Source organism: Anopheles marshallii, chromosome 3, assembly GCF_943734725.1.
Source record: "Anopheles marshallii chromosome 3, idAnoMarsDA_429_01, whole genome shotgun sequence".
Classification (NCBI taxonomy): Eukaryota; Metazoa; Arthropoda; class Insecta; order Diptera; family Culicidae; genus Anopheles; species Anopheles marshallii.
In genome coordinates, this window is record NC_071327.1 from 6,308,918 (window position 1) to 6,329,666 (window position 20,749).

General features: G+C 43.9%; 2 protein-coding genes across 2 annotated transcripts in view; both read left to right on the forward strand.

Moving 5' to 3' along the window:
- The first annotated feature begins 413 nt into the window (after positions 1 to 413).
- LOC128714165 (protein cornichon homolog 4) lies at positions 414 to 1,033 on the forward strand. The gene is made up of 3 exons (XM_053809041.1): positions 414 to 488; positions 567 to 889; positions 961 to 1,033. The coding sequence occupies exons 1-3, from the start codon at positions 414 to 416 to the stop codon at positions 1,031 to 1,033; spliced, it is 471 nt and encodes a 156-aa protein (XP_053665016.1).
- Positions 1,034 to 14,300: 13,267 nt separating this feature from the next.
- The window catches only part of LOC128711950 (1-phosphatidylinositol 4,5-bisphosphate phosphodiesterase classes I and II), a 63,525-nt gene continuing 57,076 nt past the window's right edge, over positions 14,301 to 20,749 (forward strand). The window contains exon 1 of the mRNA XM_053806841.1: positions 14,301 to 14,558. Within this exon, the coding sequence (XP_053662816.1) occupies positions 14,301 to 14,558 (258 nt within the window). The remainder of the gene's footprint in view (positions 14,559 to 20,749) is intronic.

Consider the following 20,749-nt stretch of genomic DNA (forward strand, 5'->3'; position numbering starts at 1 on the left):
TTGTAAGCATCAATAATATGCTAGTTGTGAACGTAAAAATTATGAATTTGGAGAAATAGTTCGCAAAATAGAAAATTACTTCGCACTGGACTTAATATCATCGCAACGAACTAAAACATCGCACAATCATGTGCGCGCCAAGGTTAATAAGGACCAAATGACAGTATTTCGCTCACCTGATCTCTCTTCACCCTGGGCTTCTCTGCGTACATTCGGAACTGTCAAAACAAACATAAAGGAAAACAATTGCTGATTGGTGCAGCGAATATTGCTTCCATATAAGTAATTGACTCGAAAAGATGTATGAAAATTACATCGTTTAGCGTACGAAAAAGTGCGGGAAAGTTGCAAGTGTCCCGCTAGTGCTATTTCCGCCACCAGTTTATGTAAATAGGATAAGAGAACGGCATAAAATGTTCCCGGAAACGTTGGTGTTTGCGCTAGCGCTGCTCATCACGGGTGCCATCCTATTTCTGCTTATTTACTACGTATCCTTTTCTAATATTTAGCGCACCGAATGCGTCACATCTGGCAGTGTATTTCCTTAACACTATTAATATTCGCAGCTGATTATACTGTCCGATCTGGAATGTGATTATATGAACGCACAGGAATGTTGTTCGAAGCTCAACTTTTGGTCCATTCCCAAGCTGGCTGCCCATGGGTTTCTGACCTTTTTGCTGCTCATTCATGGCAATTGGATCCTGTGCCTGGTAAACCTGCCCATGGTGGGTTGGCTCGTGTGGGAACAGTATCGTGTGCCAGCCGGGAACATTGGCATTTACGATCCGGCCGAAATCCATAACCGAGGCATGGTCAAGAAGCACCTGCGAGACACCATGATAGGATTGGGTTTTTATTTGATTATCTTCTTCGTTTATCTTTACTGGTGAGTATATAATGGCAGAGGGTTTCTTTAAAAAATCATCCAAATTTGTAACTTTAACACCTTTTTTGCAGTATGATAATCGCCTTACTGAAGGGAGATCCGATTAGACGACACGAAGAGGAGGAAATAGTGACGGAATTCTAAATACTCAACCCGAAGACAAGCATTCGGACCGAACGTGTGCTGTAGTGAAGTGGCATTTGAAAAGATTCTTTTATTTATAAACTCATAAAAGGCACCTTTAGAGAGCCGGTACATCCCGGTAATAGTAATGCATAATAGATATAGTAAATTATGATTTCAAATCAGTCAACTTCCTCTAGCCAAAGAATACTCACAAGTGTAAGTAATTTGCGTAAAATATATAAATAAGAATTAGCAAAAACCCGCCCACGGTGCCATTCTTCTTTTCTTCTTTGGAATCTTCCGTTTTTTCGATTGTGGAACAAACAGTCTAGCAAACTGTTAAAATGGTATCCATGGCAACATGCTGGGGTGATGTGAGTAGTAGTACTTGGAATCTTTCTCCCTTTGTAGTTCTTTGAACAGTGCCAATCATGGTTAACACTGAAGTTGTCTGCCCCGGTAGGAACAGAAGTAGAAATGCGAAGCCTGGCGAGAAAACATGAAACGCACTGTGTTTATCCGAACGGAATCAAGAAGACCCCCAAACGTTTACCCCACTGCGTGCGTAAATCAGGGTGAGTAAAATAGTGGACAAAAGACGGTTGAGGCAAGGGTGAGTGGATTGTTTTCGCTTCTCTAGAAAAAGGGGGTTGTTTACTGAGATGGCGTTTCTCTCCGATGCTCTCTCTCTAGCTCTACTGTTGGGGAGCGGTTTACTAGCCAGGTGGAGAAGATTCATGGCCTGTGTTCTCATTGCTTTCTCACGCATTCTCAATACGTGAGAAACTGATACACAGTGTGCGTTTCAGCAAAAAAAAGGTGGTCATGTGGGATGGATCGTACAGTGTGTCGCGTGATAGTAATATTTGTTTGCAGTAGCGTATATTGACTGTTTATTTCTTATGTTTTGGATAGCCATTTAAATAATTATAAAAGTGACATGTACAATAATTACTCATGTATAATAGTGTTCTCTGAGACTTCTGAAATGCTGATCCTACTTTATAAATAATCATACAGATAATTTCAACATTGCTATAAGATTTAGTTAAGTTCATTTTAAATTATTCCCAGAAAATCTAATAACATTTCCAATAAAATATTTCCTTCAGGACTTCAATTCATCTTGGGGTTAAATCCTAAGTTATTCTTAACGATGTGGGCTACCCCCGTAGCTATGGTACGCACTGTAGTGCGTACATGACTTTGTAGTGTTTCTATCTCCTCTTGATGGGAATCCGGTTATCTCTCCCGATTGGCCCTATTGGTGAGCTACCCGTGCCGTTTTTCTCGCACACGGCACGGAGTGGACCAAAACCGAACATCTTCTGGTGCTCCAGCGTACTGGCCCAAACGCCAGGCTCGCCAGAAACGTTTAGCACACGAAGGCGACGCATCCTCCGCGGCATTTGTGTTGTGCAAGGAGCGCATAATGTGTAGCATCAACCATTATTAGATCATCTGCCACACCGAGCACGGCATAAGGCGGCCGGGAGTTGATGAAGCTGCACACGGCGTGTAAGAGGAACCAAAGTGAGTTCTTGTGTGTGCACCTTCAGGTGCTAAAGGGGATCGTCATCCCCCAAACCTCCCCACAGTGTAGCGAGTGCGTGTGAGAGAAAGAGAGCGCGAGGGATCCGAAAGCGGCCAAGAGCAAGAGTGTGTGTAGTGGTGTGAACGGGACTGAAAAATAAGGGGTTGGAAAGACTTCGTGGAGGTCAGTGTACAAGCGAACCGACCGCCTTAACGAAACGAATGCAAACAATAATATTGGCGAGTGAGGGAAGTTTAAGAGAGAAACAACTAATACATTACAACAAAGTAACCATCGGATCGCACGGCACACGGGCGCAGTTCTGGTCGTTCTGGAGCTGCCTGAAATCGACATCTTTTCCCCGGGAATTGTGGTATTGAGTTGTTTTTTTGCACACCCGTAAGGGAGTTTTGGACACCTCCCCGGTAAACCCCTCTCGCAATCTCCAACCACTTCCCCTGCCCGTCCGGCAGGGGGATAATGCTGGCTTATCCAAATCTCCGGTCAAGTAGTTCGTTGTTGATTTTTTTCTCCCGCGCAATCAGCAACAGCATTTGCTCCACAATTTTACCTTGGGTCCACCCACTTGGGATGGTGGAGTAAAATGATAGGAAGCATCATTTTTGTGTCTATTGTTGAACGCTGGGATGGAGTGCCGGAGAGCGATAGAAGGAGAGAAAACTTTTGGCTTGCAAAGGAAATGAGGTAAATTTTGTTTATCTTGTTCAATATCCTTTAGCGTTCGCCGGAGACATTTTTCTGACACCATTTACCTTTTCGGGGGGGAGTTTTCTCTTCATTTTTTTTAAAGATGAAGATGGTTCCCGTCCGAGTCAAAGCGTCTCCTTATCGCTTGCATTATGTCTTGTTTGGGTAGGGTGTGTAAGGAGGTTGGGGAGAGTTTTACCGTCAGAAAGTTGGTCAGTTAATCTGGTCTTTACGCTTTGTGTAGTACCCAGTGCAACTGTGCCCGTTGTCATGGTAACACGTTTGATGGATCGCGCGTCATCAGCATCCTTGCTTCGAGTGCATAGAATGTAAAGATGTGCGTGTGTTTCTTTTAGTGTTAATCAAGCAGTGTTAATGTGTGGGTTTTTGTTCACGATCTAAACGTATCGCCGTGTGCCACCAAGCCGGGGTAGGAAGCAAACCGCCGAGTTGTGTTATGAAACGGGTGCGATCTTCCGCGCGAGACAGGTTTGACGCGCGCAAGTGTAAACAAGCGTGTAGCAGTGGAGAGACGGCGCGGAAAAAAGAGGAAAACAATGAAACAAACACCAACATTCTGTGTGACGTTCTACAGCCACCCGGTGGAGATCCGGTTCCGGAGAGGAGACAGTAAAGCTGGTCGCCTCGGGGTACTTTATTGCGACCACAAATTACGGCCATCTAGTAGGCTAAAACAGCGAAAACATTAAACTCTGCGGATGCCCGTGATTCACTCGTATGCGTATACGACATACTGCTGTAAAAACATTATTATTGTTTTAGGGCGTCTGGTACTAAAAACCGTTTACAAGTCGTGTGCTTGTGTGCCTGACCCTCTCCGTAGCTTATCAGCGAAAGAGAAAAGGGACAGCAGACGGCCTCTCGGTAGTTTCGTTGGTTGGGTGAGGGCGCGATCATTTTGTGCAGATAGTAGGGGTCGCAACGCCTCGCTCACGTGCATGTTTTGGATGGCAGACATCGTGTGAAGGATCTTGTGGAACGAACCCCACTGAGGAGGGGGGGTGGGGTGCTGGTGGGTTGCAGATAGATAGTCGTGCACGACGGCCCTCTACGTACAAGCAGCTGCCATATATACGCACAGACATCCTCGTTGCGTACGTGGTGTGTGCGCCCGCCAACGATCCAAAAGGTGTTGTGCACACCGTACACATATGGGATCGCGATGAGATGTCAAGAGAAGATTAAAAAAAAAAAACCTCACCAGACATACGCGTGGCCTACTGTGTGCGTCGCTACCTTTGCGTTGCTGCAATGTACGTGCTTTGGGTGGCTCGCTCAGTGAAATCTTTTGATGTGGGGCAAAAAAGCCCCTTTGGCACGTCTCGTGTAAACATTCGGCGAGGGAGACTCGCAGACCGGACCCAAGACGGCACTTTTCGACGAGTTACTCCCGGATGCAATCGAAACCAAGCAACCGCAAAAATGTCCCCGTACAAAAACACGGGAACTTTGTTCGAATGTTATTACAGCCTTAAAACCACAAGCATGTTTGTTTTTGCGTTTTTTGGAAGCTTTTGGTGTTTAGCTGTCCTTCTCGCTGGACGTGGATTGTGTCCGGCGACTCCAGTTGGGAATGACCATTAAGGACGCTGTTGCCATTCTGTTCTCCAGCTCCGGTTTTATTCCGAAACCCCGGACTTGTGGTTCCTTCTTAGGGTGGATTGGGGGCTGGGTGTTGGTGGGGTGGGTGGTATGGGTGGCCCTGGGGGATTAATCATGCGATACTGATGATTGTGCCGCGTGTATTACTCGCTCTTTCTCATATTAAGTGTACGTGCTCTCATGCTCTTCATCTCGCCATCTCGCGTGCGGATTTGTTTCGCTCTGTCGCGCGTATTCTCTCTCAAGGTTGCCTTCCTCCAAACCAGCATGACCAAATGCGCGCGCGAGAGAGAATGAGCGAGAGAGAGAGAGAGATCCAACGATGCATCCCTGTTTGGGGGTGTTCGCTTTTGAAGGGCTTGGCAGACCCTTCAAACATATTCATCTCAGCTCGGTTCATTCATTCAACAATCATCGGCCAATTCGGGTTCACGCCGACATCGCAGCCGTGTGGGTCTGGGGGACACACCAAAGCCAAAACCGCCGCAGTGTACCAAGTGACAAGGATCCGAACCGCATCCGCTTGGTGTTGTAAGTTTGGTAAGGTGCTAGTGTTTCTGTGTGTGCCATCATCGATCATCACCACCATTCTGGGCAGTAAAGTAATGTCGGTGTAGGTCAGTTATTTTGGTGTTGGATTTGGTCGTGAACAGGTGGTGCGTGACAAACACAGAGGTAACGTTTTGCTTGGCGACTCGCCCCGCACGATTAAAGTCGTCAACTGAAGTCCTTGTCAGTATGAATATTTGAACAAGTTCAGAAGTGCTGTTTGAGAAGTGTTCCCAAAGTCCCGTCAACTCGGTCAGAAAGGCGGACACTCACTGTCCCTGAAAAAGGTCAACGGTGTAAGCCAAAGTTGAACCATATTTCTAACACTCCCGACAGAAACTTTGAATGATTTCCCGGAATCTCGTCCAAAAAAAGTGAGCATACTCTTAATAGTTTTATTCATCATGCCTTACTTCTTTGCCCAATATGCAAAGATCCTTCCCGCCTGTACGACATTTGCATTCCGAATAGCGGAATGATACATAGCGAGCGCTAGCTCCGTGCGGTACGGTGCTTCAGGGTATAATCCTAATGCAATATTCATCCCGCCAAGACTAAAAACTTTAAATGGTAGGATTGGTTTGCTGCGGCAGTGTTAGAACCGGCACGGGTATACTATCTCTTCTAGTCCCAGCAGCAGCAGCAAGATGAGCCGCTTTGTTTGATCGATCTTAATAATTCATGTACCGCAGGTTAGTCGGTGCAGATTTAGTCAAGTGTATTTAGCATCCAAAGAAGGGCCCATGGTTCGCCGCTATTTTTCGTAGCACGAATAACAGCGTCCTTACTTATTCATGTGGGGGGTGGGTACGCTTGTGTCGGGAAAGCAGCTCGCCGTCGCCTTCAGCAAGCATTACGGTGTGTTCCGAAATGGTGATTGGGATCGGTACTTTAAACACTCCCAAAAACATCTCTCCAAGAACTCTTTTAACCACCGTCAATCCAATAAAGTAGCATCGATTTATTTGCGTAAACTACACCTATTATCCTCCACGCGGGGTGCACCGGGGTTCAATTTTCCTGGCTCACTTACGTTTGGAGCGCGAGTTTTCCGTGAAATCAACAAACAAATATCACCCTTCGATGGGAACGATACGGGGTGATCCGGGGAGATGATCATTATTCCCCCATTTTGCAAGCAGGTGTTGGTGTTGCCCCCTCCGTTTGGCTATTTCTGCATTAGAACTCAGCTCATGCCACTAAATTGCATCGGTACGCGTGTCTTATACGGTTCCTTCTGCCCAGACAGTCATGATTCCCCCATCTGCCCGCTCGCGACCATTTATTAGTATAAACCGTTTTCTTTCAAGCACATACACACACGGGACAGTGAGATTGTACCGGTGCACGCAAAGCGAAAGGAATTTTATTTTAAAACTAAGTGATCTTGATCGATGAATGTTGCGTTTAGCGCAAAAGGATCGCTGCACTCCGACAGTTCTGGCTTGCATCAGTTTGGCATCGGTGTGCATTTGAAAGGTTGCTTACAACAAAATGTTTGCATCTGAAGTGCAACCTCGGGTTTTGGAACGGTGTTGAAGTTGATTAGTAGGTTTTCGCATTAGTGTTTAATGAGTAATAATCACGATTTCCATTCTTATTTTACATTTTATTAAAAATAAAAAAACTAAATGTTATCGATGAATATTTATCCTATAATTTTTAACTATTTACCATTATTTTTTAATGTGTAAAAACCCTTAATAAAAGTAAAATCATCTTCTAAATTCTAAAATCTGAAAAAATTGCAGCAGCAATTATTATTGAATTAATGGCAAATTTTTTTTGTGGAACTAATTCCGTGGTGGTATATTTATGAACGATACCATTTTAATGCTCTATTTCTACAAGATTTCTACAATGCTACAAGCGCTACAATCGCGTTCTTTTACTTTAACTAAAAATTTTAAATTTTGAAAACTTTAAAAATACATTCAAATCATATTGATTTTCAATCACAATAATTTCGTGGTGGGACCGTTTCCGTGGAGTATATTGTGAGCCTTTCTAGAGATGTCCTCTTACTAAACCACAAGAAAGAAGGTTTATTTGTCACGTTTCGAGACTGGCATTTTCTTTAAAGATAACAGATTACATTTACCTATTTCGTTCGCTCATCGGCTTTAGCACCATCAGTATTAGCACAAAGCTTCAAGTTGACGCTCCCAAAACCAACCACAATCAACACGCTATTAAATTACACGATCGCTTTGAAATCTAGGCACCAGTGTAGGGTGTGCTAATGCATTCGCAACGATGCACCTGTGGCGTTGGTGGTTTTGGCTTCTTTATTATTTTTTAATGAGCCAAAACATGTGGGGCGGTAAAACGCTACCAGTGCCATTTCCAGGTTTAAGTCTCTGCCCCCGCCCAAAACACCAAAAGCCCTGCAGCATCACACTGCCTTCACGATTCGCGTGTTTGCCGTTGCCAACGCCACACCGAGCGTTCGGTGATCCGATATATTTATGCACATGCATCTTGGCGTGCGTCGCATTTAAACGCAAGCGCAGGTGCTAAATGCAACCCCCGTGGGTGGTGGTTTGTGTGGTTGGTGTGAGGTGTGTGTGTGTGTGCATGTATTTTTTTGTATTACCATTTGATTAACGCCGTTCTGAAGCGCATTAGGGAAGGAATATTAGTTGGCCGGATGGATGAGGTTTCGAGGTGATGAATAAACCCCAAAAACACAAACCACGATGGAACACGACACGATCAACCAAAGCTGATCTTGTACGATTACTCATCGTACCACTATTTGCAGCCCACTACGGTGCAGTGGTGTTTTAGACGTGTGACACGAGGGTGTAGATAGCAAATTGATGTCTTTACCATCGGATTTAGGATGAAAAATAGCTTCTCTTTTCCTGCTTCCTGTTTGTTCCCCAATTAGAAAGCAACGAGAAAATACGCTAATGGTGGACGAGAAAATCGTCAGGAGAGGTTTTTTTTCCCAGGTTCGGCAGAATCACATTCATCACATTCGCATCTGGTGGGAAGGAAGGTACGGTGAGATCTGTGAATTGCAATTAGTAAAATGCGGTCATAAATTATTTCAATTTTTCATCCTTGTCCACCCTGGTGTATTGAGTGAGTGCTGAATTGGGAGGATGGGTAGTGGTACTTAAAAGAACGGGAGAAAAACTTTCCATTTTTCACGCTTTAAGTAACTCAAGGTCACTTACACGCGAACTTGTCATTTTTGGCTGGACGTAGGTGAGTGCAAGTATAAATAATAATTTCGTAATACGTTCTTTACTCTTTTTCGGTGAATTTACGTACATGAACCTGTACGTTATTAATGATTAGAGATTTTTTTCAACCCTAGACTTTTTGTTTCCTTCACGTCAAGTTGGTTAATTGAGAGGGTGTCTGTTAGGGTTGTTACTAACTAACACTAATATCTTATCTCTTTGCCAGCTGCTTCATTCTAAGGGTGTCTGTCCCAACGCCGTGCGTCAAGGATGGTGAAGTGATAAAATAGACCTTTTTACTGTCGTTTTTTTTTTGTACCAAGTTACCAATTTATTGTAACTTTTACATTTTAGGGGGTGATATTTATGGGGGTAGAATTCGGGTCTGGTGATTTCAGCAGGGTAAGCAGGATAATTTGGTTTGTGTTTTCTTTATTTAGTAGATTTTTTAAAAAATATTACGCACAATAACTAACTAAAGTTTAAAATTATTAATGGAACTGCCGGACTGATGGTATAAAATAATCTCAAATTCTAAAACTTGTTTCCGTAAACTCAATGGTAATAAAAAACAAACAATGAAAGAACAAGTTTATCTGACAAACATTGACCATCCTGTCCAATCTAACTTTCGGTTAGTTTTTTTTATTGTTTGTTTTCTATAGTTTTGCCCAATTTGCTATAGCTAACAGTGAGCAAACTGAACAATTCTTGTTGGTTTTTTGCTTTTCTGTTTATTTGCTTTAGCTTTAGTTTAGTACGAATTGCTTGGAAAACTTTCTGCTGGTAACTTTAGCAAACCCAACCCACCATTGGCTATCGATTATGCATTCCATGTGCAAGCTGTTTCTGCAGTTTTTGCAAAACGGATGTGGAAGAAAAAAAAACGATGCTCATTTTCCATATTTTCTCTCGAAAAGTTTCAACTTTATGTGGAGAGATTTTTAAAGACAATGCAAAAAATACGGAATGGGTTCGGATTTGCCGAAATTGAAGGTATGTTTTACAAAAGGTGCTTTTATTCGTTTCGCTTAGTTGTATGAAAAAAGGGAAATTTTAAGAGTTTTAAAAATAGAACAATGCGAACACTGGTAGCTTTCCGTTGCGAATCGTACTTTGCTATATTAGGAATGTGGGAATAGTTATGAGTCTGCCAATCTCCAGCTCATTTAGATGGATGGAGCGAAAGGTGTAGCTGTTTTGTTCTGATTTTTCCGAAGAAAATGGATCTAGATGGAGTAGGTATTTCGTTGGAAAACTTTCGTATGTCTTCCCCTACATCCCCAGGTACGCCACGAAGAAGGTCCAGATCTGAGAAAAGATGAAGGTTTTCAATTAGCCGAAACGAAACCCACCATTAGCTGGTTCTTGTTTCGATGGCTTGGGTGTGGTGGGTTGGAAAAACGCGGTTTCGAACGGTTGGCGTCGGGTTGTGCTCACATTACGCTAGCGCAACAACAACCGATGATGCCGCCAAAGGAGAACCCGGGGTTGGCATATGTGTCTATAAATGGTTCGCCTACAAGTAGCCAGTGTGTGTGTGTGTATGTTTTTGCGAAAGCTTATTCGGAAGGTGGCACTGTTCGGCGTAACAGATGATGGATCCATTTCAAATCTGTCAAACTTGCCAATCGGGCCAATCAAGGGGTGAGCCCCAACGCTGGGTGCGTAGGCCACAAGGCCACGGAGCAAAAGCAAGAGTGCGAGTCCGTTTATGGTGTGCGCTCGCACAGAAGAACACACCCATTTTTCCGTTTTGGTTAGAAGGAGAGAGTGCAAAAACGGCGGTCGCTTTTCCCCGATGATGGTGAAGGATTGGGGGCAGCCGGTATCAGCGCCCGCTCGCCGCCATCATCATCGTCATGATCAATCGGTCGTCGTAGTCGTTATTTGCGGTCGGGCAATTTTCGTGGGAAAATCTGAACGCACCATCCATATAAATACGCACGCATCGTACGTATTTCGAAATCGAAACGTGTTGCGAAATTGTGGCGTTAAACCGTCGAACCGAAACCGATGCGATTCGATCCGTGCCCATTTGTGCTTGCAATCGATGCTCTAAACGGTTCGAGAAATGGGTAAAAAGGTTTACATGGAGTATCATATTTTCTCGGATTCATAATGTCGCTCCATTTGCTACCTCGAGGCAGGAAAGCGATTATACACTCCACGAGCATGCTCTCCGTTGAGCATAGTTTGTGACAGACGGAAAGGAAATTGTAAAATCGTACCTCGTGGGAGAAAAAAGAAGCCCACCAACGACAAATAATACGTCCGAATGATGTGCCGTGCAGGATGTGTGTTTTCGGGTGGCAAATGTCTTAGCTCAGCGAAGTGCAAAATCAGTTCCACACAGCCGGAAAGACGCCAAGGCGAGCAGCAAGGGTATGGCGTGCACATATTGCACCTACGGACCCGAAGCCATTGCCGCCCTTCGACCGTATCAAAGCGTCATTTTTTTGTTGTTGATGTTGTTTTGGATCGGTTTATTAGTGCCATAGTGTTACTGTGCTATGGGTTTCCTTTCTTTGCTTCTTCACTGCACGAACGCTTCAGCCAGGGCTGTGTTGGTCGCGGTGTGAAGTAACCGGATACCGGATCGACGACCGACAACAGGTGACCGGATGAACGCAATCTCGGTGCTGATGATCCGCCACCATCCGACGGGGGCTATTTAGTGGACGCGTGAACAACGTGGTTGGGGTTGGTGTCTAGCACCGTCTTTAGCACCAGTGAATGATGCTGTAAAGTAGCGTTTGACACTGGCGATGGCAGGAAAAACAATTTTTCTAAAACAATTTCCGGTGTTCCCAAGTGGAATGATCATCCTATTTTTGTTTGGGTGTTTTCGTGGGGGTTGAACTATCAAAACTGTTGCAAATAAAATTGTAATGGGAGCAAGGAAATATTGTATTACTTCCGATCTTTCCGATCTGCTGATAAAAGGATAGTTGAACATTAATTTTTATTTCACGGTTGAATTTAAGCATAAATACATCTTTATTTTTAATGCCTCTTCGTCTTATTGCGATTGCTCTGAATTTTTAAGCGAATCTATCAGTGGTAGTTTGTTGATCTTTCTGCTATCAACAGTCGATCCTGTATATTTTCCCAATGATTTTCTAATTGATGAAATGAAGCTATATTTAATATATTTACCGAGGCAGTTGTAGTTTGGTTTTACTGAGTGGAGCGAGATTAATAAGCGTTCTCAACACTTATTCACTAATTCTCCACCTAGGGTACATTTTATATTTCCAAAAAGTCCACTTGTAATAGCTTTCCAAAGCATAAACCGTGTTCGAACACCTGTTGATAGTTTTTCTTTAGCTAAGACTATCGTTGATAATGCCAACGAGAAGGACTGATCATTGAATCATTATTGCTGTCTCATTGAAGCTTACATTGGTTAGACATAGACTGGAAGGTATTGCACCATTCACCGACTCGTCAGGATCAGGTGAAAGTCTCGACTGGACCGTGTCATGGATATTTCAATTGCTGGGAATTGAGAAACCCAGTTTAAAATAATGATTTTTCATCGGTTACGTTTCCGAACTACAATCCGCAACGGCTTTATTTGAAGAACTTTGCAAACAATGTTTTCATTCCTAAATCTGTTCTGTTATGGCTGGACATAAAAGTATTGGTATATAAGACTTCTTATGTTTGAATGTCAAACAACTGTGCCGGTACAAAAACTACTGTTCCTCCATCTAATTACAGCAAGAAAAAGATATTGCATGATTTATGTATATATCCGCATGAGAAAACATGTTAGTGCAGCGTGAACAATAACTTCTCCGGTATTATTCATCACAAAAATAGATAACTTTACAAACAGACACTCACCGCACCGCTGCCATAATTTCCATCCTGTATGAGAAATGAAAAGAAATATCGCAAGAAAACACACATCACCCGAAGACGAATGAGAAATAAATCCGCAAAACATTTATACGTCGAAAATCAAATCATTCCATCCGTCTGCACGCGCGAACTGACGTCCATTCATCATCAATCACTTAGCGGCAGCCTTCGTTCGGTTCAGTCCGTTTCCTTCGCCTGATGTTGGTGGCATGTTGGAAAGTGCCATCATCTGCCGACGCAGCACCCACCGCCCTTTTGGTTATGTGCACCCTCATCTCACCGCCCTGGCCGGGGCGTTCCGGGCGGGTAAAGTGTTTTGCTTAAGCAACAAGCAGCGGCCACAGCACACACTCTTGCACTGGAACCTGCCAGCGTGGCTTCGTCGAAGCGCATTTCTTCTTTCACCAAAGAGGCACTATTTCGTTCGTTTTTATTACCATTTGCACGTGTTTGCTTCCTCCGCTCGCTCTAGTTTTGCTTGCGTATTGCGTTCCCACGCGGAGACTGGAGGGACATAATTTATACTTGCTTTACTGTGGAGCCACTACCATAAATCAGTAGTATCGGGGCACCGTACTGATTCGAGATGTATCTCGTCTCAAAGGACAAACGTGCTCCACCGAAGGGCAGCCCGGAATCAGCCGGGCGAGCATCTTTAGCAGTGGTTTTAAAATCTACTCGTTTGTCACCCATTCATTCGTTACTCGTGGTAATCTCGTGCGGCCGATCTACCACGGCCACACGGCGTATCCTCGCTGTTTGCATAAATTAAATTGTGTGCGTGTGTGTCCCATTACCGTTGCCGCAGCAAAAATGGTCGTGCTGGGGCCTCGTCGATTTGCGGTCGCGGGCGATCGATTCTTGCCGATTGGATCGAGGTGGTTGTTTGTACAGATCAAAAGAATCGTTCTCGCTGATTACGCGAATTAGAGTTAGACACCAATCAAATGGCGCGCACCCGGCACACTGGTTCGGTGGATATGCAAATGGTGGCAAATAATTGTTTATTCTAGATTCGACTAGTCGAAAGCGCCGATTCTAAAAGGGGAAGAACAATTCGAGCAATTGTGCAACAGCTTATTTGCCGTTGCCATGTCGGACCGTGCTTTGAATTTTCCTACTTTTCTTTCGTTTTTCTTTTCAGAATTGCTTCAACATTGACGTCCGCAATTGATTAAACCCACCAGAACCACACAAAGCCAGGCGCAGAACTGAAAGTGAGCTTCCTTTGGCTCGTGCAGGAGTGGCGTGAAAAGAGTGTGCTTTTCGTTCTGCTTTCCCATCGAAGTTCGACGGGTTTCCCCGGGCAGGATCGGTTGGTGGTGATTAATGGAAAATGTATCCGACCGGGTGTAAATATTAATTAAAACGGCAACAATGGCACGTGTGTCGCGAAGGCACGTGTGTGGCTGAGTGTGTGTGTCCCATAAAAAGGGTATATTAAACCCCCCTCCCCACCACAAACACACGAGTGTGCGTGTGAGTGTGTGTGTCGTCTAGGTTGCACATCCGGATCCGGATTGTCGGGGGTGTTCTTCAAATCCTCGGTCGCCATTTTGTGTGAGATTCTGCGTTGGTAAAAAAAAAGTTACTTCCAGGAAAAGAGTTACCCTCGCGTGCGTGTGATTGTGCGCGCCCGTCAACGTGTATTAGTGATTGTGTAAGTGCATCCGGGCGACATAGCGGCAAGGAGATTGATTGAATTATCGGCAATCGATCCCCCTTCCAGTGATCCGTCTGTGTTTCTGTGTGTGTGTGTTTGTGTGTTGCGCTCTGTTGACGGGCATTGGTGGCAGTACGCGGAAAGATGGCCTCCCTATTGCCAGCCGCAAGTGCAACGTCGGGTGCAGCGGATGGTGCTGGTGGCAAACAGCAAACTCAGTCGCCACAATCGCTGTCATCGTGTTCGCCGAGAAATGTAGCCTCCCCGAGCGCGAATGCCGGTGGTCAGACAGCCGCGAGCAGCACGACGGTGGCGATGAACAACCCAACCGCCGTCAAACTGGGCGTTATGGATGTCCCGAGGGCGCTCCAGGACGGCGAGAAGTTTATCAAATGGGATGAGGTAAGTGGTCGGGATATTCGAGATGTTGGGCGCTATTTGCATTTGATTTCTTCTCACTCTCCCTCCCCAATATATCTTGCTCTCTTTTGCGCTCAATCCGGGAGTACTTCAGTTGGGTGCCGTCTGGACAGTGCACCAGGAAGATAATTCCAGTTGACAGCCGTCTGTCAAGCGCACGATGTGAGGCTGATCTGGAATGTATGAATAAGTTCAATGCGTCCGAAGAATGTTTAAGCATCAGCTTATTGGTTCTTTGACGTTTGTATCAGAAGCACTATCTGCTTGTGTCTAGGGTTTTATTGTTGATCGTACCTTTGTATCGGTATCACTATTCAAACTGACACAGTAATAAGGGCAACGGTTCGAATGGGAAACTATCGGTATCGAAAGAAATCCGTTACATTTCCGCTGTGTCAGCTTCCCCACAGCTTGACCTTGGACGGGAAAGCGCCATTGCGATGATAATTTACAGCCCATGCGATTCTTGGAATTCTCAGCGAACGAAAAAGCTTTCGCACGTTTCGTTTGTTTGGGTACTTTCGTTGATACGCGTAGCATAACGGCAGAAGTGACGTTCCCGTTTCTATTCCCCAATCCCAGCTATCCCAGTATTTTTTTTTCTCGTCAGGAGGCTATTTATGAACTTTATAAATGGAGCGAACGCTGGATATCCTGCTCGTCGAAGATTATTGCTGCGCCGCTGCTGAGGAAGGACCCGGGAATTATTGCTTGCGAGAGCATTTTTCCACACGAACGGAGATCGAGCTATCGGGTTCTATCAACCCGCTGCGGACGGAATGTTGAAGGATTTTGAAAGCTTTTCCTATTTCTCTGCGCTTTTTTGTTTTGCTCGTGTATCGAAGGTTATGTGTGTGCGCTCTGGAACATGTGCGGAGCAACGTATATAATAATTATGGATGGACTATTCTGACCGATTTCCGCTGCCACTTTACGGTCCGAAAGTGAACGGTCTGAGGGATGGTTAGATGAATGGTGTTGTGTCGTTTGGATGATGAGATATTGATTTTTTCTCGCCCACTTTATTCTGTGCTGGTTGTTTTGATACTTTCCTTAGGGCTTGGATCATGGTTCGGTTCACGAAATGATGACAGTTTTCATTTGGCTGTAGTTTTTACTACTCTCGTTTACGCAAGTGATGTTCAGCAGGCAATCAACAAAGCCATTCGGCACCGTTCTAAAGGGGATGAGATATTAAAACTTAACGATGGTTGCACGGAATGCGGTAATTACTTGCCAGAGATTTTGTGCAAGGAATGGGCGGAACAGTCCGATACCGATACCGCGAGCGAGCAGCATCTCGAGATGCAAACCACAATGTGCTAATCGATCCGTATAAAATCCTACCGCTCGGTAGGAACCTTCCTGAAATTGCCGGGTGCTCTCACTGAAAGGACGCCGATGCACGTTTTTGTCGGTTCAGTGGATTCACTTGCCTAACCGCAACATCTAACCCATGCCTTCGGTGCTGGTGAATCGCGTAACACGCTGTTACGCGTGGTGTTTGCAGATTGTGTTGCAATCTGCGTTTTCTCTTCTTTTTTTGTGTCTTTGGGCGGTATGCCGCACATTATCCGGTTACACTGGAAGCAGCGAACTGGTAATTGTTCGTTAATTTGTAATGATAATTTAATTACAGACGGTTGTATATTTGGAAACTACAATTGGCTGTAATGTTATCCAATTTTTCATGCAGTAATAACAAATTATGTTAACAATCTAACGCTACAATTCGTACTATTCTGTTGTTCTAACTCGTTCATTGTAGCTATGGAGGCAATTAAAATGAAGCGTCGTAATTTCATTTCATACAAACATAAAGTGACGCGTAAAATTCGTTCTGGGAATTAAAACGGAGCAAAAATTAACCAAATTGCGTTGCATTTAGTATGGTATGGTATTTAGTATGTCAGTATGACGTTTGTGTGCACGAATGTCGTAAGGATGAGTGCATATCGCGAATATGATGGTGTGATTCAAGCGCCATTGTAATCCTCTCATATACTCTCCATACAATCTTCCATATGCGCTACATAAATCACGGGATTGCCGTTGTCCTCAAGTTGCAACTGATACCACGTATCCTTCGGTGTCGGGGCGTCTTTAGTCACCCTTCAGAACACCCTCGTCCAAATATAGGGTTGAAGCGTCATCCTTTAGAAGTCCTTAGAAAACCATTGCTTGGCAGCAAAACGAGCCACTTCAAACGAACCCTCGCAAAATATGGCTCTTGTACTAAATTTTCTACGATCGTATTTTTTCTCTTTCTCTTCTATCATCTGTATCGTTATCTTTTTTGGTCATTTGTTTTGCATACAGTGTTGGTTATTAAAATATGTTCAATTTAAATGTAACTCGAGGTTAATTTGCTTCGATAGCATTCGCTTAATAATTGTTAGTAACTAATAGTGCATTGATAAATTTAAGAATCTACAAAGTATATTTTTGTTGTTGAATGGAATCTTCAAATCGGCTTACCCTTGTACTGTAAATAGTAAATTCATAAGATAATCACCAAGCATATATTTTAGAGTCTATGCCTGGAGCATAGGTTGTTAAAGTGGTCTATATCTTCGTATTGTATCAAAATTATTTTCTTCATCATTTCTATTTGCTCTAATGATGATCTTTTTTATAACATTGCTAACAATCTACTGTCGTATTCACTTGCTAATCGTTCGTCTCTTATTGCAGACAAATGGTGATGAATTTAAATATGTTATTAGAGGAAAAGGATGTGTACAAATTTACTTTGGAGGTTTTCAGACATCGTGAGTCACGAAAATCTATATTTATGCTCGTTTATTAATAATAATAATTACAACTAAATATCTCACATAACATTGTTCCACGCACTGTGGATTTGAAGGGTAGGACATCGCTGCATGTATATGATTTGCCTAAGTCAAAGAGAACCATCTACCATGATGTCTCCCACCGAATGGAAAAGAAATCTTTTCCCACCATTCACTACGAACAGGGAGCAGCAGCACTCCCAAATGCACTCATCTCATTCTCTTTCTCCACGGTTCTTGCGCACGGGTGTTTACATACACGCTTGTTGATACAACAAATCCCCGAATGCCTGAAAGCATTCTCCCGGAGCATAATGTGGCCCGTTTCCTTTCATCTGTGTTGGGGTAGGGCGGTGCCACTGACAACCGACCACTGCGCTCCCGCTCCACCCGTAACCAGCACCAATGCTGTCTCGCTAAAGCCCCAAGATGAAGTGAGGTTATGCTGAGCAGCTAAGCGGTATCCTTTTTCAAACACGAGCATTGGGCAGGTATGGGTTTGGATAGGAAAAGCTTTAGATTCGTCTTTCCCCAAACGTCCCAAACTCCACCACCGCTCTTCCGTGATCCTTCGGTTGAGTGGCGAATGATAAAGTTGTGATGTTAGGGAGGTAAAGTGACACGAATGGCGTTTCCTTTTCTTTTTCTCTACAACCAAAGCTAGTGTTGTAGAGCAAGGATGCAGTGGGTGGAATTGAGACGAGACGGAAGCAAATGTGCTGCTTCGGTGGATACGTCTTTTTTCATTTGCATCATAATCTCAGCCATCGTACGGTGGGGGGTACGCTTTGGATCAGCTGTTGTTTTGTTTTTGTTTGTGCATGTCCCTTGTTACACCTTGCTTGTCCATCCTACCACTTCATTTTCTGTTCATTCATTTCGGTCACATTGTTTCGGATGCTTGTGTCAGGATGCTTTCCTGCATTACCTACCTGTTAGTGTCCTTCCTGGACAGAAACAGCAGCATGAGTTCGGTAGATAACGCCAGCATTTTGACGTCGTCCCCCATGTTGTCTGCCAACCATCCTCCAGCAAGACAAACCCCGGAATGGTGAAACATTGACGGTCAGACCGACGGTGAAAGAGTGCTTCATGGGGTGCAGGCTTTCCATCGACACTGGAAGAACGCGAGAGAGAGAGAGAGTTCCCCGCTCGGTGAACGGAACAGTCGGATGGAAATTTCTGTAAATGCAAGTGAATAAAGCATATGTTAATGTTTGATAGGGAAATGTAAGCGGAAGCTGCTGACATAAAGCCCTGCCGTGTGGTTCCCAGGTGCAGAATCATGGGAAACTTCTACCCGAGTGCGGTTTGCTAAAGGCGCACACGTACCACGCAGGGAGCATTTCATCTTTGCTGTGTTTGTGGTGCGGGTATTTGAAGTAGGAATTGAAGAGAAAAAAAGGGAACTAAATTAGAGTGATATTGTGGTTTTATACGAGGTTGGATGGGAAGGTTTTAGTCGGGGCTTTTACGGGTTATAAACTTCATGATGGGTGGCGCTGGAAGATGTTGAAGGTGCACACAATTTGAAAAGCAGTTCATTTGGTACGGCAAAGCTAGTCTCCCCAGATACATGTTCCGGAAAACTTTCTGTCTCCGTTAATACATACTTCAAGTTATGAAACATTCGTTGTGATAAAGTGCATTACACTACGTTACCTTTCGGTACGTTTCAGTGCCCATATTCCTTTTTTTTTAAACATTATCCGTTGATCAATTTGAATGATCCTGGCAAAAGTCACTTGGCTGACTTATTAAATCAAAATGTGTTTTTCTAATTATCAGACGTGATTAACAGGCTCACAACTCATACAAACCAGCTCCATTTTGCTATTTGCTCACAAAAACAGTCAATAGAACCGCTGCATATTGCTGATCTGAGCCGAATGAAGCGCGAATAATGAATGCAAAATTAAAACTAAATTTTACGCGCAAAACACCTCTACACCTTTTGCACCTCTCGATTGTACACCCGGGCGTAATAATTACTTTTCGTCCCCTAGGGTGCAAAGTTCGGAATCGTGCCGGGGGGAACGTTCTGCTGTCACAAGTAGCATTAATCACAGGGAGAGCATAAACCAAAAAAAACGCCTCCGATTGGCCACAATGGGGTAATCAACGGGTGACACGCATGACAGCATGTGTGTGTGTGTGTGTTCATATTTTTTCTGGTGTGTTGGATCGATTTTTTATAGTCGGTTCCATTTTCCTCCCACTGTCATATCCTTGTTTACCCCCTTGTTGGAATCGAACACTTCCACATGCTTCCAATAATGACCATTTTTACGGTGTCAATCAAATTGGGGACCGTCGAAAGATGCATGTGTCAGGTTGTGGCTGGAAGTGGTTTTGTTGTATTAATTCCCAATTTCACATAATCTCTGCTTTCCGGACGAACACGCGGTTGACACGCGGACACTCAACCATGGCGATGAATTATAAAATTAAAGTAATTTCCAGCGCTGCTTGTGAAAGAGAAATTATGTTTGGAACTCCCCTGTACACGTGTCCGGTGGGTGAAATTTCAAATTTATTTAGCACACAAACAGTCATACCTGTTTAGTCACTAAATCAACAAAATGCGTGTGTGCCGTTTTGGGGGGCGAGATAAAAATCGATGTAAAATAGTTTGATTTGATTGGATTGATGTATGATAAAGTTCCTGGAAAGCCAACACAACTACGGTGGCTGTAGCCCATTCGATTGGACATATATTTGCGTTGTTTCGACATCCAAGTTCGGTGAAAATGATGCGTTGATTGCCTGAAGGTGGACATCAAAATATTTGATGAATATTTATACCGATGCATATTCATCGCGCTGTAGTTTTTGCTTCGTCGTATAACACGCGGGGCGCAAATAATGTGGTTGGAGCCATGGGAGAGTGTGGTAATAATTTGTTATCAGTTTCAAATGAAGTTCGCAATCGGTTGACAGTGGTGTATTCATAAAATGTGACCCAGCATAAGAGATTCAAATTAGTTTTTTTTTGCCCTGGAAAGAATGTCATAAATTAGTTTTTAGTGCCAGATGCTCGAGGAAACCATAAAAAATATGTTCAAAATTTTCTTTCCATCGCTAAAAATATATTTTTTTTTTGCCCTGTTGAAAGAAGCAATTTGCCGTAAAAGTGATACATTTTTCCCTCGATAGGAAGAAAATGTATTTGTCATCTTGAATGGTACCTTCCCATCACTCGGTAGCAGTTCGCAAGCGTCCTCCTACTGCAAAATTGAACAAGTGAAGGTGTGTCTGGTTGTGTGGTACACTACTGTTAGCTCTCAATCCCATGGCATTCATTACCATTCGGACCATCTTTTCTACCAGCGACGGTTGGAGATTTTTCTCGGAACGGTACGGCACATTTCCATCAGA

What these genes read in the sequence shown, in the direction of transcription:
- LOC128714165 (XM_053809041.1), top strand. Translation starts at nt 414, where the DNA reads ATGTTCCCGGAAACGTTGGTGTTTGCGCTAGCGCTGCTCATCACGGGT. An exon ending in TATTTCTGCTTATTTACTAC is followed by an intron (nt 489 to 566) that starts GTATCCTTTTCT and finishes TAATATTCGCAG; the next exon opens with CTGATTATACTGTCCGATCT. An exon ending in TTCTTCGTTTATCTTTACTG is followed by an intron (nt 890 to 960) that starts GTGAGTATATAA and finishes CCTTTTTTGCAG; the next exon opens with TATGATAATCGCCTTACTGA.